This window comes from Corylus avellana, chromosome ca8 (genome assembly GCF_901000735.1).
Source record: "Corylus avellana chromosome ca8, CavTom2PMs-1.0".
NCBI lineage: Eukaryota > Viridiplantae > Streptophyta > Magnoliopsida > Fagales > Betulaceae > Corylus > Corylus avellana.
The window spans coordinates 16,472,629-16,486,542 of NC_081548.1; the positions used below are offsets into that span (position 1 = coordinate 16,472,629).

The window sequence follows — 13,914 nt, forward strand, 5'->3', positions numbered from 1 at the left end:
TTTTTTTTTCACTTAAGTTTCAAATCTTATCACAAATGGTACCTGATTTACAGGAAAATTCCAACTTACCTTTGTTAGGTTTCGTTAGCCCAAACTAACGGGATGTCACATATTGTCATATACAAATGCCACATGTCCTAAAAAAAAAAAAAAAAAAAAAAAAACAATTAAAAAGGCCACCCCATAATTTTTCAATTTTTTTTTAGGATTTAGTTTTTTAATTTTTTAATGATTTTTATTTTTTTAGGACACATGGCATTTGTATATGACGACACGTGTGACGGAGTGTGACAGAGGTATCAAGTTGGTCTTTTTCCGTGTAAGTTAGGTATCACTTGTGATAAAATTTGAAACTCACTTGAAAAAAAAATAAAAATAAAACGTGCATACCCTAAGCACTAAAAACGTAATTAACCATTTTTAGGACAATCTTCTACAAATAATAATTTTTTTCTTTCGAAGCTAACGAACGCATTTAATTGAACTTTAACGGTAGTTAAATTTTTATGTAAATCTTTTACAAATAATTATGAAAGTGAAAAAAAGTGAAACGTGGCAACTCCGAAAGTCAAAGGCCCATCCAACAGAAAACTCAAAAACTAACTTCATTCATAACACTTGTACACATAATCAGATAATCTCCCCCGTCTGTCATCTTCGTCGTCTATGTTCCCGGCCGGAAAACCTGATGGAATCTCCACCAACTGCAAAATGGAAGCACTCTTTGCTCTACTTGGCCTTCATCTTCTTAATACTGCATCTTCTTCGTAACCTCGTAGCTCACAAGTTACTACTGGGGAACGACACCGTTCGCGTCAAGAGACACCCAGATCTTCCCCTCCGGTTCCGCTCCGATGGTACCTTCAAAATCCTCCAGGTCGTTTCCATCTCCTACAGTTCTTTCAATGAGGGATTCATCAATTCTTTATTTTTTAGAGTAATATTGATTTTTTTTTTTTTTTTTTTGGCTTAAGGTAGCTGATATGCATTTTGGTAACGGAATGATGAGTCGGTGCCGGGACGTGTTGGAGTCCGAGTTCGAGTACTGCTCCGATCTCAACACGACCAGGTTTCTCAAGAGAATGCTCGAAGCTGAGAAGCCTGATTTCATTGCTTTTACAGGTTTTTTTTTTTTTTTTAATCACTTTTGGGTTTTGATATTTCTGTTTATTCTGATGGAAAATGTATATGTTGGAGGATACTTTTATGACCAGACCATATATATATATATAGATATTTTCCAGGTTCCTGAGATAAGAGCAAGGGAAAAACTGAAGGATAAGTTTTAAAATTGACAAAATTATGTTGGTTTTTGTCAGCTTATTGTGTATAGAGACTTACTAGCTTAATGGTTTGGTACGTATTATGCTGTGACAACACGCTAAACAGTAAAATAGCTTTTTCTTCAAACTTTCACACACCAGACACAAAAACTATACACCACTCTTATTTATGGGAACTATTATACCTCCCTAGAATATTAGATCACCACATTTATTTAATAGAATTTTCATGCTAGTTACATAAAAGAAAAATTACAGCTCCCTAGTTTAGTGGTTTAATAGGATTAGATTTTAATTGAATTAAGATGTAATTGTTGTTGATTTTTGTCACATAATTGCCAAAGGGGGAGTTTATTAGGTTTTTTGTGTTAGCAAATTCATTGTAAAAACTTGTGTTGTACGTCTGAGTTTAGAGTTGAAGTCGGTCTTAAGATGAGGTTCAAAACTTGGTTCAAGGTGAACAACATAATAGCTCTTTCGCAACATCGATCATATGGCATTTGAAGGAGACAATTTTCAAAGATCAATATGCAAGGCAGAAAGTCTCGATCATAAGCATGTTTGAAGGGTATTCGAACGAGAGAATGAAGACTGCAAAATTCAAGTTTCAGAAATGCTTGATCGCATCCAATTCCAACGAGTCTGAATAAGAAGACTTACAGAATGTCCTGATCACAATGGCGATCGTATTGCGTTCAATCGGGATGATTATTGAGCTAGATTCAAGACCCTCGATTGCAACCTTGTCGCACGCCATTCGAACATCTCTATATGAAAACTGTGAAATAGATGTTCACGTTGGAACAAGAACTAATACCGTTCCAACGAGACTGAGGCATTCTATTTTAAACCTTAGCCGACTTAGCTTAAAAACTTCATTTTTCTCTCCGTCTATATAAGCCTCATAAGTCACAATTTTCATAAGATAGAGAGGCTATTTTTCTTTGTTCTTGGAGAGGTTTCAAAACACTTTCGAGCCTAAATAGTTTCAATCATTCTCCTTGTTTTATCATCATTTGAACCAGAGAAAAGTTTACACCCACCATAGTTTTGGGTTGAAGTGGACGAGATTCATTCGTGAAGGTGATCCTTGTAAAAGAAGACCATAGGTTTTGGAGTCACTGCGCTAGGAGATGAATGGGTCATTTGCCAGAATTACAAATTGAGTCTTAGGAGTTACAAAGGTTTTGGAAGTAATATCACTATGTAAAACAAATCTTTTGTAGTGCTTGCTTTTGGGGTTGGCTAGCCCCCAAAGTTGTTTACTTTTGAAGAGTTTTTTTTTTTGATAGGTTTTAACATGTGGCAATGACAAGAGTTCTTCAAAAGGTTTCCACTTTGGTACCAAACAATATGTCCAATATTTTGTTTTTGATAATCTGAATTATTCTTGGGGTCTAAACCAATTTTTTGCAAACGTATAGGGTGTTGAGCAAAAGCAGCTCCTCCACTAGAGATAGCAGAACCTCAAGTTTGGAGGTCTGTTGGGAAGCACCTTTTGTCAACAAGGTACTCTGCTTCTTAGTAAATTTTGGTAGTTGATGACGGGGAGCCTTATAAAGTTTTTAGGAAGTGCTGTTACATAGGGATAAGTTGGACGAAGGCTATGTAGGAAGAGATGAATTCTTTGCAGAAGAAGAACACTCATGACTTGATTGAACTTTCTAAAGGCAGTAAGGAAATGAAGAAAATATGGATTTTCAAACTGAAGAAAAATGGTGAAGTTCAAAACTAGATGTGTGGTAAAAGGTTTTAGCAGCTAGCTTACATCTTGAGCTTAGGCAGTTACATGTGAAGACTATCTTTCTCCATGGTGACTTGGAGTAAGAAATTACATGGTTCAGTCAGAGGGTTTTGAAGTAAAAGATAAAGATCACATGGTCTACATGTTGAAAAACATATGTATGGCCTAAGCTAGGCTCCAAGGCAGTGGTACAAGAACTCCAATTCATTCATGGTAGGTCATGGTTACAAGAGAACAACTGCAGATCATTGTGTAAACAGATCAATGTGTATGTCAGAATGTGTCTTGGAGATAAAATCATTATTGTTATGTTGTATGTCAATGATATGTTAATAATGGGACAAGATGTTGAAATGACAATTTTAAAGAGTTGTTTAAGTCCTTTGACACGAAGGACTTTGGCACAGTAGGATAGATTTTTGGTGTGTAGATCCGTGACAAGAAAGCCAGGAAACTTTGATTGTCACAAGAAAAGTATTTTGAGCGAGTACTTGAAAGGTTTAAGATGAAGCATGCTAATCTATTGAGTAGACCTCTTGTTCGTCACTTCAAACTAAATAAGAATTTTTGTAAAACAGAGCTACACCAAAATCATTAGGGAATAATGGTTTTGGTGTAGCTCTGTTTGACCCTCAGACATACAGGGATGGTAATGACAAAAAAAAGCATTGCAACTAAATCTATCATACGTAAAGGAAGGAGAAAAATGGATATATCTGCCAATAAACCAATTTGTTCTTTTGAACTTGGACTTGCAAATACAAAACGTTCTTTTGAAGTTGGATCTTTTGATAAGATTGACAACTCATGGAAAGACAGTGGTATTCATAAAATGCACCTTTTTTTCCTGAGGATTAAAGTGTGAGATGTTGTCATACTGCATTTTGGATAACCAGTTGCTGAGGATTAATGTAAACCAATTAGGTTGGGTACTGTAGCTCAGGATGGTGCTTATATGTTGACTAAATTCTTTTTATGATTTAAACTGGCCATGATGTTCATCTAGAACCTTATCACTCATTGAGACCTAACAAAATTGTGGTGGAGAATGCTGAATTATTCTCTCTCTCTCTCTCTCTCTCTCTCTCTAAAAGATTTAGTTTTTTTAATTAGGAGACAATATATTTGGGCCCAGCACTGCTGATGCTGCCGAATCCCTACTTGAAGCCTTTGGTCCAGCCCTGGAATCTGGGCTTCCATGGGCAGCAGTTTTAGGAAACCATGATCAGGAATCTACAATGAATCGCCAGGAATTGATGTCTTTCATCTCCCTTTTGGATTATTCCGTCTCACAAATCAATCCAGCAGCTGAAGATCCCCTTACTTCCGTTAAAGGAGGCATGAAGACAGACATTGATGGTTTTGGAAATTACAACTTGGAAGTATATGGTGCCCCAGGTTCACATTTGATGAACAGCAGCGTCCTCAATCTTTTCTTTCTTGACAGTGGAGATAGGGCATTTATTCAAGGAGTTCGAACTTATGGATGGATTAAAGAATCCCAACAACATTGGCTTCGTAGCATGTCTCAAGGATTTCAGGTATAAAAAAATGACAAATGCCAATTCAATTAAGACACATCAAGTCTCCATTCTTTTTTTGCATTTCACTGAATCATTTCACACTTTTTGTGATGATTATAAAAATCATGAAACAACTAAGACTTGTTTTCTGAAGAGTTGAAGACTCCTTAGAAAGTGGCTACTTTTTCGCCTAATTGAACCAAAAAGTGCTTTTGTGTTGCCATGTTCTTTCACTCCCATCCTTGTTCAGAAACACAGTTAAATGCATCTGAATATTGTATTTATCCTATATGTTCTTGTAATTCTCACAAGGGAGGTTTCCTAGATTTAGATTTTATTAACGTGTTGCAGGTCACACTAACAGGGCCAAAAGTGGGATAGTGAGCAATCTGCTGATGCTTTACCCCCAGCTACATCCCCATCACTTGCATTTTTCCATATCCCAATTCCAGAAATTCGGCAGCTGTACTACAAAAAGATTGTAGGCCAATTCCAGGAGGGTGTGGCTTGTTCTTCAGTGAACTCAGGAATCTTACAGACCCTTGTCTCCATTGGAGATGTGAAGGCTGTGTTCATAGGCCATGATCATACTAATGACTTTTGTGGGAATCTAGATGGTATATGGTTTTGTTATGGTGGAGGCTTTGGGTACCATGGTTATGGAAAGGCTGGGTGGCCCAGGAGAGCAAGGGTCATATTAGCTGAACTTGGCAAAGGTGACAAGGCCTGGATGGGAGTGGAGACGATTAAGACATGGAAGCGTCTTGATGATGAGAAGCTGAGCAAGGTTGATGAGCAAGTCCTGTGGGCCCACCAGCGAGCGAGATGACTCCATTACAGGTATTGGAATACTGTAACGGCATCCGACGAAGTTGCATATCCTCTTTATACTGTTCTTAATATCATTTTGATAAGAAACCTCCTAGTGTCATTATACTGCATTCTTCTTGTAATTTAAGATTAAAAATTTATAACATAAGTAGGTTTAAATTTTGTGTTAAATTTTACATACAAAAACAAAATCTGTTTTAATTTTCCTTAGTGACTGAAGAATACTTTTGGTTGCTATTTTGATTGATGGTTACCATATTTATGTTGCTCAGACAATTGTCCATAGCAGATATCCTCATTGGACTGGTATTCTAGCCAAGTCATTTTCTGCATAATCTATTACACACATAAACATAATTTCGCATGTGTTCAACTATAGAGTTAACAGTTAACTATTTGAATCCATGCACTTCAAATTTTCATAGTGGGAAATACATGACTACTTTTGAAGTGGTGCATCAGTTGACTCCAAAAGTTTCTTGAAAGCAGGAGCAGGTGGAAGTCTTCTTTCCTGGAATAAGTCTTTGCGGATGAGCCGAAGACTTGGTCTAAAGGCAAAAGTTGACATGAACACGTTTTCCTAGTCGTATCATCACTTCTCCAGCTTAGAATTTCACACTACTGTAAGGCCAGAGATGATTAAGAATCCCAAACCATTAAAATTCAGAGACTGCTGAAAATTGTAGATTCAAAATCTACCAGTATATATACGAGTATTGATCGTGTTAATAATCATGTTTTTCGAAAAGACTATATTTTGATCTTTAGTGGGGGATAGGGATGAAAATGCGGATAATGGTTTTTGATATCCACATTATGCATTTGAGGTAATAAGCATTTTTGTAAAACGCCTGCTCTAAGTGATATGATATTGTTCGCTTTGGGTCAAGCCCGCACAGTTTTATTATTGGGTTTACCCCCAAAAGACCTTATACTATTTAGAGAGAGCATTTCATATCAGCACATCATCTTTTTCATGCTTAGGCAATGTAGGACGTCACAAAAGGGAAAAATATATTTTCCTTTAAAGTAACGCGATTTAGTAGACTGTTGTATGATGTTAAATGCAATCAAGTTGAAGGACCATCCATTTTGACAGCAGCCTCTCCCTACTTCACCATCGTAAATAACTTCATTAACTCCCATATTTCATCTGAGCTTGGCAATTTAACAAGTTTTACTCATCCTAACTGAAAAATAGTTAGGATTGACCCCAAACTTCAACAAGCAATGAATATCTCAATCTTATCAAATAAACCAAAAACCCAAATACCACGGTTACTAATACTAAAATCCAATCAAGCATAAAGCAAAAGAAAAAGAAAAAGACACTATATGACTGACATAGACTAAGATGATGTGACAGTAAAAATTAACTCTTAAAATATTTTACAAGCCCTTTGCTAATTTAAAAGATAATTTTCATTGTCATATTATGAGAGCTGCACAACAATTTACTAAAAATTATTACTCTAGAATAAATAAACGAGCTAGGTGGTTCAAATGCATAGGCGAAGGGGGTGGGGGTTCATAATGTAGTTGGCAAAATACCCCTCCGTTCGCCAAGATCGTTATATAAGACGGAATATGTATTTTTTAGACGTAAAAGTGATGTGGATTAGAGCATTCCCAATGGAAGAGCCATATTTTTATGTAAAATGGCTCTTCAAAATTCATTTTTATCTAGTTTAGCTAAGCCATTTTTAAGTATCTCCACATCCGATTAGCTATATTTCTTAAAAAAAGGTGAGAAAAGATTTGAGAAAAAAATAAAGCAGGAGAGAGAAACACTAAAAAATAAAATGGCTCCCTTAAAAAGTGCTGCTACATTTAACTTTTTTTTTAGCTCTTCTAATCAAATATCTATTTTACATATATTTTTGGCTCATCCAATGTGTGAGGTTTTTTGAACATTTAAAGAGCTATTTTAGATAAAAGTAACATTTGGCTCTTCCATTGGGAATACTCTTAGTTTACAAAGTAGACCAGTCAAAGAGAAAAAATCATATCTTGTGATTCCGGTATTAGATGGAGACAAATTTGGTGGCATTGCATATTTCATGAAAATGTCATAATTTTGCATTTACTAGGTGAAAGTTGTCTTTTGTATTTTATTTGTCATAGGGTTTTTTTTTTTTTTTTTTTTTTTTTTAGGGTTTCGACTTTAAGCTCTATATAAGCCTACAGAAGATGGCCTTAGCCATTAGTTATGTTGTGTTATGAGTTTTCTATCAATAAGAATACTTTAGTGAAAATTTTTTCTTTCGCTTTTCTATAATTCCTTGACTTTTTCTTTTAGGATTATGAAAGAGTTATGACTGTTTGTCTTTTCAATCCACTACACTACGCTGCATCAGTTGGTATCAGAGCCCATCCACTTTCCTACTATGGCAGAAAGATGATGTGGCGGAAGAAACACATATACTATTATTGTCGATGTGTATAAGCACAAAGAGACAGCAAATGATGATCAATTGAGGACATGTTACAATGATAGGAGGAGTGAGTTGATCGATTTGATGATCAGTTGAAGCTGTTTGGAGATTAAATTGGTACTCCAATTGAGGCACTAATCAATCAATTTTGCCATCATGGGGGCATTACTAGCATTTGTCGCTTTCAATCAAATTCGCGTTTTGTGGATGAGGATAACGAGTTTACCGTTAAAGATGCATGATTTTAACGAAATGGGGGTAAGGCTTGATGTACGGGGTTAGTTGTGCACCGCCTTGACCGTTGTTAGCAAACCTCAAATCTATCTAATATAGAGGAGGAAGACGAAGTTGTGAAGGAACATTTTTCAGTAGAGGTATACATGTGCATATTAGTTACATGTATACAATGATATGCCCAATGTTTTTGAAATAATTCAGAAAATAAACAAGTTTATTTAATAAACCAAAATGCCATATAATAGAAATGGGCTTTTAAGTTATAAACCCTAACATCCTCTCCAACCCCAGGAAGAATGATGCAAATTAATTTACAAGCAGATGAGTTGAAAAAAAAAAAAAAAAAAAAAAACATGGTGGTGTTTGTTAAACCACATCAAACACCACTACACTATTCATCTCATTTTTCCAAAAAAATCAATATCAAAACATTCTCACTTTTTATATCATATCATTTACTTGTTACTACTATTTAAACAAAAAAATCACTACAAAACAAACTTTTTCACTTTTCTATACTAATTATTATTATTTTTTTTTTAATTTTTAATTTTTTAATGTCAACAATACCATAAAAAATGCTTTGTTGTTTAACAAACAAAGTCACATATCTTGTGATTCCGACACCCGATGAAAACAAAAGTGGTGGCGTTGAAACTTATTTAAAGGGCTACAAATTTGTGTTTTACAAAACACACGTGAGAAACACATTTTTTATTTTATTTTTTTATTAATGCTATTAAAAAAAATGTGAGAAGTAAATACGATTAAAAAAAAAAAAAAAAAGTGTGTTACATGCTAAAGAACACAACACCTTTAGACACAATTCAATTTATAAGAAATTTCTGTTGAAATTCTAATGACTGCCTAACTGCCTTTGGCACCCTAATCACTTATATGATGATGAGTTTAGTTTTATTTTATTTTAAACTATCATTTAATGTTAAATTTTCATTTAGTATATTTGAAAAGGGAAGAAAAAATGGCGGCAACGAGTGACGAAGAAATGAACTCTCTGCTCTCCAATTTCGATAACATCTTCGAGGTAACATTCTCCATCATTCGCCTTATCAATCATTTTTTTCTTTTCCTTTTCTCTCACCCCCTGTTTGGCTGCCGAGAAAACGAGAGAAAAAAAATGGAAGAATACGAAGATCTGAGTTTCACAATTGATTTTACTGTTATTATTGCTATTATTTCTCCTTTTTACTTTGGGAAACGCATAGTGAAGGTGTTAAGCTTCCGTATTTTTTATTTATTTATTTTTCTCCTTTTCTGTGAATTGGTGAGTTTTCTCGGCCTATCAAACAGAGACTGGACGTCAGAATTTAAACGATTCTGTTTCTGAACAATGTATACTTTTTTTTTTTTTTTTCTTTTTTCCGTCATTTTCTCGGTAACCAAACACTACAGAGATTTGCTATTTGAGACATAAATTACCCTAACCTTTCTCAGGATTTCAAGAGTGGCATTGCAGAGATCCAGTCGCTGAAATCGAACTGTAACGCTGAGTTGAAGAGGCGAGAAGCCCTAGAAATCACTTGTAACAGTCTCAAGCGAGGTTGCTTTTCGTTCAGAATCTGAATTTTCAAAAGCACTCCATTATAACTTGTTGGCAATTGCTTTATTGGTCTAATTTGTGTTACATTTAATAGAAAGCTAAATTGGTTTAATTGCTTGATACGTGTTTGTTTGATTACCGAAAAAACAAATTAGTATTTCAAGTTTGGAAGATATCATCAATTGACTTTGTTCGTTAAACCATTCTCTTTCTCACCTTTTTGTTTTTTTGTTTTTTTTGTTTTTTAGAAACAAAAACATCAACAAACAACCTAAAATACAAAACAATCATAAAACACTCAAAATTGTTTACACCTTTATGTCACATAAGAACACTTTTTCAAACAAAAAACAAGAAACACCCACCAAAAAATATCAACAAACAGAACTAGAATCTCTTTGTTTTATTTTTGTTTTCGAAATATGAAAATCTCAAGTAAGAAAAAATAATTTGTGAAAGTTACAGGTCATCTCACTTTTGATTATTCAATCGTTTGTTGAAGACATTATTAGGTAACAATCTTTCTGCAAAATCTTGAAATGAATTCATTGGGAAAGTTAGATCCTTGTGTGCTTGTAAAAAGAGAAGGAAAATAACGTTAATTGAATTACTTTGTTATATTGCAGAGAATGAGCGGCTGACCAAAGTGTACACAGAATCTCTAAATAATCTTGCTGAGCAGGTGCAACCCTTGCTAATTTTAACCCATGGACTTGGAATGAGAATCTATTGCAAACTAATAATAATAATAATAAAAGGAAAAAAAAAAAAAAAAAGAAAAAAGAAAGAAAGTGAATTGGAGATGGATGAACTTAATATTGAATTTCTTATCAGTCACTGTTGTTCTTTTCTGATTTCCTTCAGTTGAATCAATCATTCTTATGAAATACAGCTTGAACGCCGTAGCAGATGCCAGAGCCTGAAAGAAGAACTTAAGAGAGTGAGTGATGAACTTCTCCATCAAGAAGATGTAAGTTATCTCCATTCGATTTTCTGTGTCTGTGGTCCTAGGAGGAAAAATTGACTGATCAGACTATAATTTCTATCTGCCGGGGCTAAAAACCAATACTGAAAAAGATAACATATTAATCAAAATCTGTGTGATTATATAAATAGGCATTACAATTGAAAACTTGAAATATGTGAGCAGGAACATAGGAAGGCCATAGATTTGTTTAAGCAAGATTATGTGACAAAGGTTGGACATTTAGAGTCACAAGTCAGGTGAGTTTCCACTTTCCAGTGAGATAAAATATTTAGCTCAAAATTGTTTTATTTTTGTTACAGTTGAATGATGTTTGCAAATGCCAACTAGGGGCCTAATGCTTGAAAAAGCAACAAATGAAGCAACCATAAATCTCCTCCGCCAAGATTTAGTAGCGCATAAAAGTCATATGCAGACTCTTGCAAAGAGGTTTGACCGTGTCCATTTTGATGTGGAGTCCAAATGTGAGGTCCTAAGCGAGCTAATTAATGCGAATTTAGGAGTTAAATTACCAGAATTTGTTAAACTGGCATACAAATAACTTTGCTAATTGCGTTGTTGACAGATAATCTCGAGATTCAGGATCTGAAGGACTGTCTGCTGATTGAGCAGGAAGAGAAAAATGAGTTGAGTAAGAAACTCCAAGAACTGGAGAAGGAATGTGAGTGTGATTGCTTTCTTTCTTCATTTTAAATAGTTTCGCCTCATCTTTGAAGGTTGCTTGTTTGTGCATACCAATTTTTTCTTGCTTTAGCTTCATCAATTGTTTGATTAAAAATACTTTCTAGTTTCTAGTGATCTCAAAATGCTGAGTAGTGAACTTTGAGACAGCCTGGTTGGTATTACAGAGTAGTAGACCAGAAATGTCAACTAATAATGTAGTAGACTTTGTATTACTTTTGCTTATTACTTTGAAATCCTAGCCTAAGATGGTTAAACCATTACTTATCCCAAAATTTTAGCAAGTAGGAAATAATAAATTCATTTTTCTTTTTTTTTTTCTAATCAAAGGGGGGAAGGGGAAAAGGATTACAACGGGGGCTCTCTCCCACTCTTAAACCTAAGTGAGGAGAGAAAAGGGGAAAAAGCGGGAATGCTTCCAAACATATTGTTGGAAGCAGCCGATTAGCAACCGAATGTGCTCTCGAGGTAGCACATCTTGAAACTTTCGACGCGGTCCAACTAGCAAACCGCATAAGATGTAAGCGAATATCAACAATCACTGGGGCGCACGGCCAATCCGAGAAGAAATGATCTTTATTGATGGCAAGGATGCAGAGCTGAGAATCTCCTTCAAGGAGAATAGACGAAAATCCAAAATCAGCAGCGAAATTAACTGCCAAGAGGGCAGCATTGGCTTCCCCTGCTGTAGCATCCAGATGGGGTAACTTCTTGGTACAAGCAGCCTGGATTTGACCCGTGTGAACACTAAGAACCACAGCAGCAACACTGAACAGGGGGTGAATGGCAACGTCAAAATTAACTTTCAAGAGGCCATGGGGTAGAGGGGACCAAACTTCAATGGCAGAAGATGAGTCATGCCAGGCTTTAAGATGAGCTCTAACCATAGAGCTAATGGACTTCAAACAAAAAACTGGATCCAAAACTAAGCCCTTGTGAATAAGCTTATTTCTAGCTAGCCAAATGATGTCCATAGTAACTAAAGCTGAAACCTGAAACTCCCATACCTTATCCGAAGGAATACCAAGGTAAGAGCCAGGATTAATGGTAGCTTTAGACCATTCTGCAATATTGGAAAAAACTGAGGCATTGAAGGGACAAACAGTGTTCCTCCAAATGGCTCTAGCAAAAGGACAATCAAGAAATAAATGCTGCAGATCTTCAGGAGGGCCATTACACATAGGACAAGCAACAGATTCAGGATCAATATGAGGAGAAAACCTGAAAATGTTTGTTCTGGTGAGAAGGATATTCCAAGAAATTCTCCATTGGAGATGCTTGAGCCTATGTTGGATTTTAAGATTCCAAATCCCTTTCCATTCCAGCGAGCCAAGAGGAGAGATATGGGGGCCATTAGAGAGGGAAAAAGCCTCATGGGCAGCTTTGACAGAGAACTTACCCGAAGGAGAATAGGGCCAAACCCAAAAATCAGAGGTAGGGATGATGCTGAGGTGGATGGAGAGCACTTGAGCCGCCGAGACTGGGTCAAACAAATGGAGGAGGAGATCAGTCGTCCAAGTTCTATCAATCGGATTAATAAGATCAGAGATGAAGATATTAGGCGAAGGTAAAGGAAGATGCGGATTAGGAAGAGGCTTGAACCTTTGAATCCAGAAAGGCTTCCAAATATTCAGATCAGTACCTGAGGAGATAGCCCAACAAGCATTCCTTGCAATAATCTCTCTGTTATTTAGGATACCCTTCCAAATCCAAGAAGAGGAAGGATTAATTGTCACATTCAACAAATCAGAATTTCTGAGATACTTGGCCTTAATGGAATTAACCCAAAGAGAATTATGGTTAGAAAGAATAGACCATCTCAGCTTGGCTAAGAGAGCCTTATTATGCAGTTCCATTCTTCTAATGCCCAAACCTTCCAAAGAAGTAGGGCTGCAAATCTTCTACCAACCAATCAAAGAGAGATTATGCTCTTTTTTTTTCTTGCGGATGACCCCACCAGAATTTTCTCAAAGAAGAATCAATATCTTGACAAAAAGATTTGGGCAGCAAGAAAGGGACATAGTGTAGCAAGGCAGCGCATTGGCAACAGTCTTGATCAAGGTAGTTCTAGCTGCTTGGGATAAGAGTTTAGCCCTCCAACCCGAGATCCTACTTAAAATCTTATCCTTGATATCTGCAAAGGTTCTTTTCTTATTTCTTTGGATAAATAAAGGGAGACCAAGGTATTTGGCTTTGAGTGAGATTTGTTGGAGATTTAGGATGGATTTTATATTGGAAATAGAGTTGGTTTCGTGTTTGGGCTGAAAAAGATGGAAGACTTACTGAAATTAACTTTCTGTCTAGACCAAGAAGCAAATTTATCAATGCAACTAGGGCTAGCAATTTTGACACGATTCGCAAACCTGACACGAACATGAATCGAAGTTAACAGGTATTGGGTTTGGGCTTACTGGGTTCGGGTTTTAATTGGGTCTATCCAATTAAGATATGGTTAAGTTTGTGTCTAGCGGGTCTACTTGGCAGGTCAGTCTGGTGATCCGCCAGACCCATTTAAATATAAAAAATAAATAAATAAATAAAAAACCTAAAGAGTAAAGACTAAAGTACCCTAAGACTAAGTTAACCCTAACCTTCACCTCTTCAGTGTCTTCACTGAATCACTATCGCAGCCGC

General features: G+C 35.9%; 2 protein-coding genes across 4 annotated transcripts in view; both read left to right on the plus strand.

The window, feature by feature from the left end:
- Window positions 1–631: 631 nt before the first annotated feature.
- LOC132190521 (probable inactive purple acid phosphatase 28) lies at window positions 632–6,268 on the plus strand. 3 transcript variants are annotated; one of them, XM_059605535.1, is made up of 5 exons: window positions 632–877; window positions 975–1,122; window positions 4,141–4,568; window positions 4,915–5,390; window positions 5,868–6,268. In XM_059605535.1, exons 1-4 carry the CDS (start codon window positions 689–691, stop codon window positions 5,377–5,379), a joined length of 1,230 nt encoding a protein of 409 aa, XP_059461518.1. In that variant the 5' UTR covers window positions 632–688; the 3' UTR covers window positions 5,380–5,390; window positions 5,868–6,268. The 3 variants fall into 3 exon arrangements, with proteins under 3 accessions (XP_059461518.1, XP_059461516.1, XP_059461517.1); XM_059605533.1 differs by having other exon boundaries at window positions 5,871–6,266; XM_059605534.1 differs by lacking the exon at window positions 5,868–6,268 and having other exon boundaries at window positions 4,915–5,585.
- Window positions 6,269–9,035: 2,767 nt separating this feature from the next.
- The window catches only part of LOC132190584 (protein At-4/1), an 8,167-nt gene continuing 3,288 nt past the window's right edge, over window positions 9,036–13,914 (plus strand). Inside the window, exons 1-7 of the mRNA XM_059605619.1 lie at window positions 9,036–9,098; window positions 9,509–9,614; window positions 10,241–10,296; window positions 10,507–10,584; window positions 10,765–10,838; window positions 10,930–11,063; window positions 11,165–11,260. Of these exons, the coding sequence (XP_059461602.1) occupies window positions 9,036–9,098; window positions 9,509–9,614; window positions 10,241–10,296; window positions 10,507–10,584; window positions 10,765–10,838; window positions 10,930–11,063; window positions 11,165–11,260 (607 nt within the window). The remainder of the gene's footprint in view (window positions 9,099–9,508; window positions 9,615–10,240; window positions 10,297–10,506; window positions 10,585–10,764; window positions 10,839–10,929; window positions 11,064–11,164; window positions 11,261–13,914) is intronic.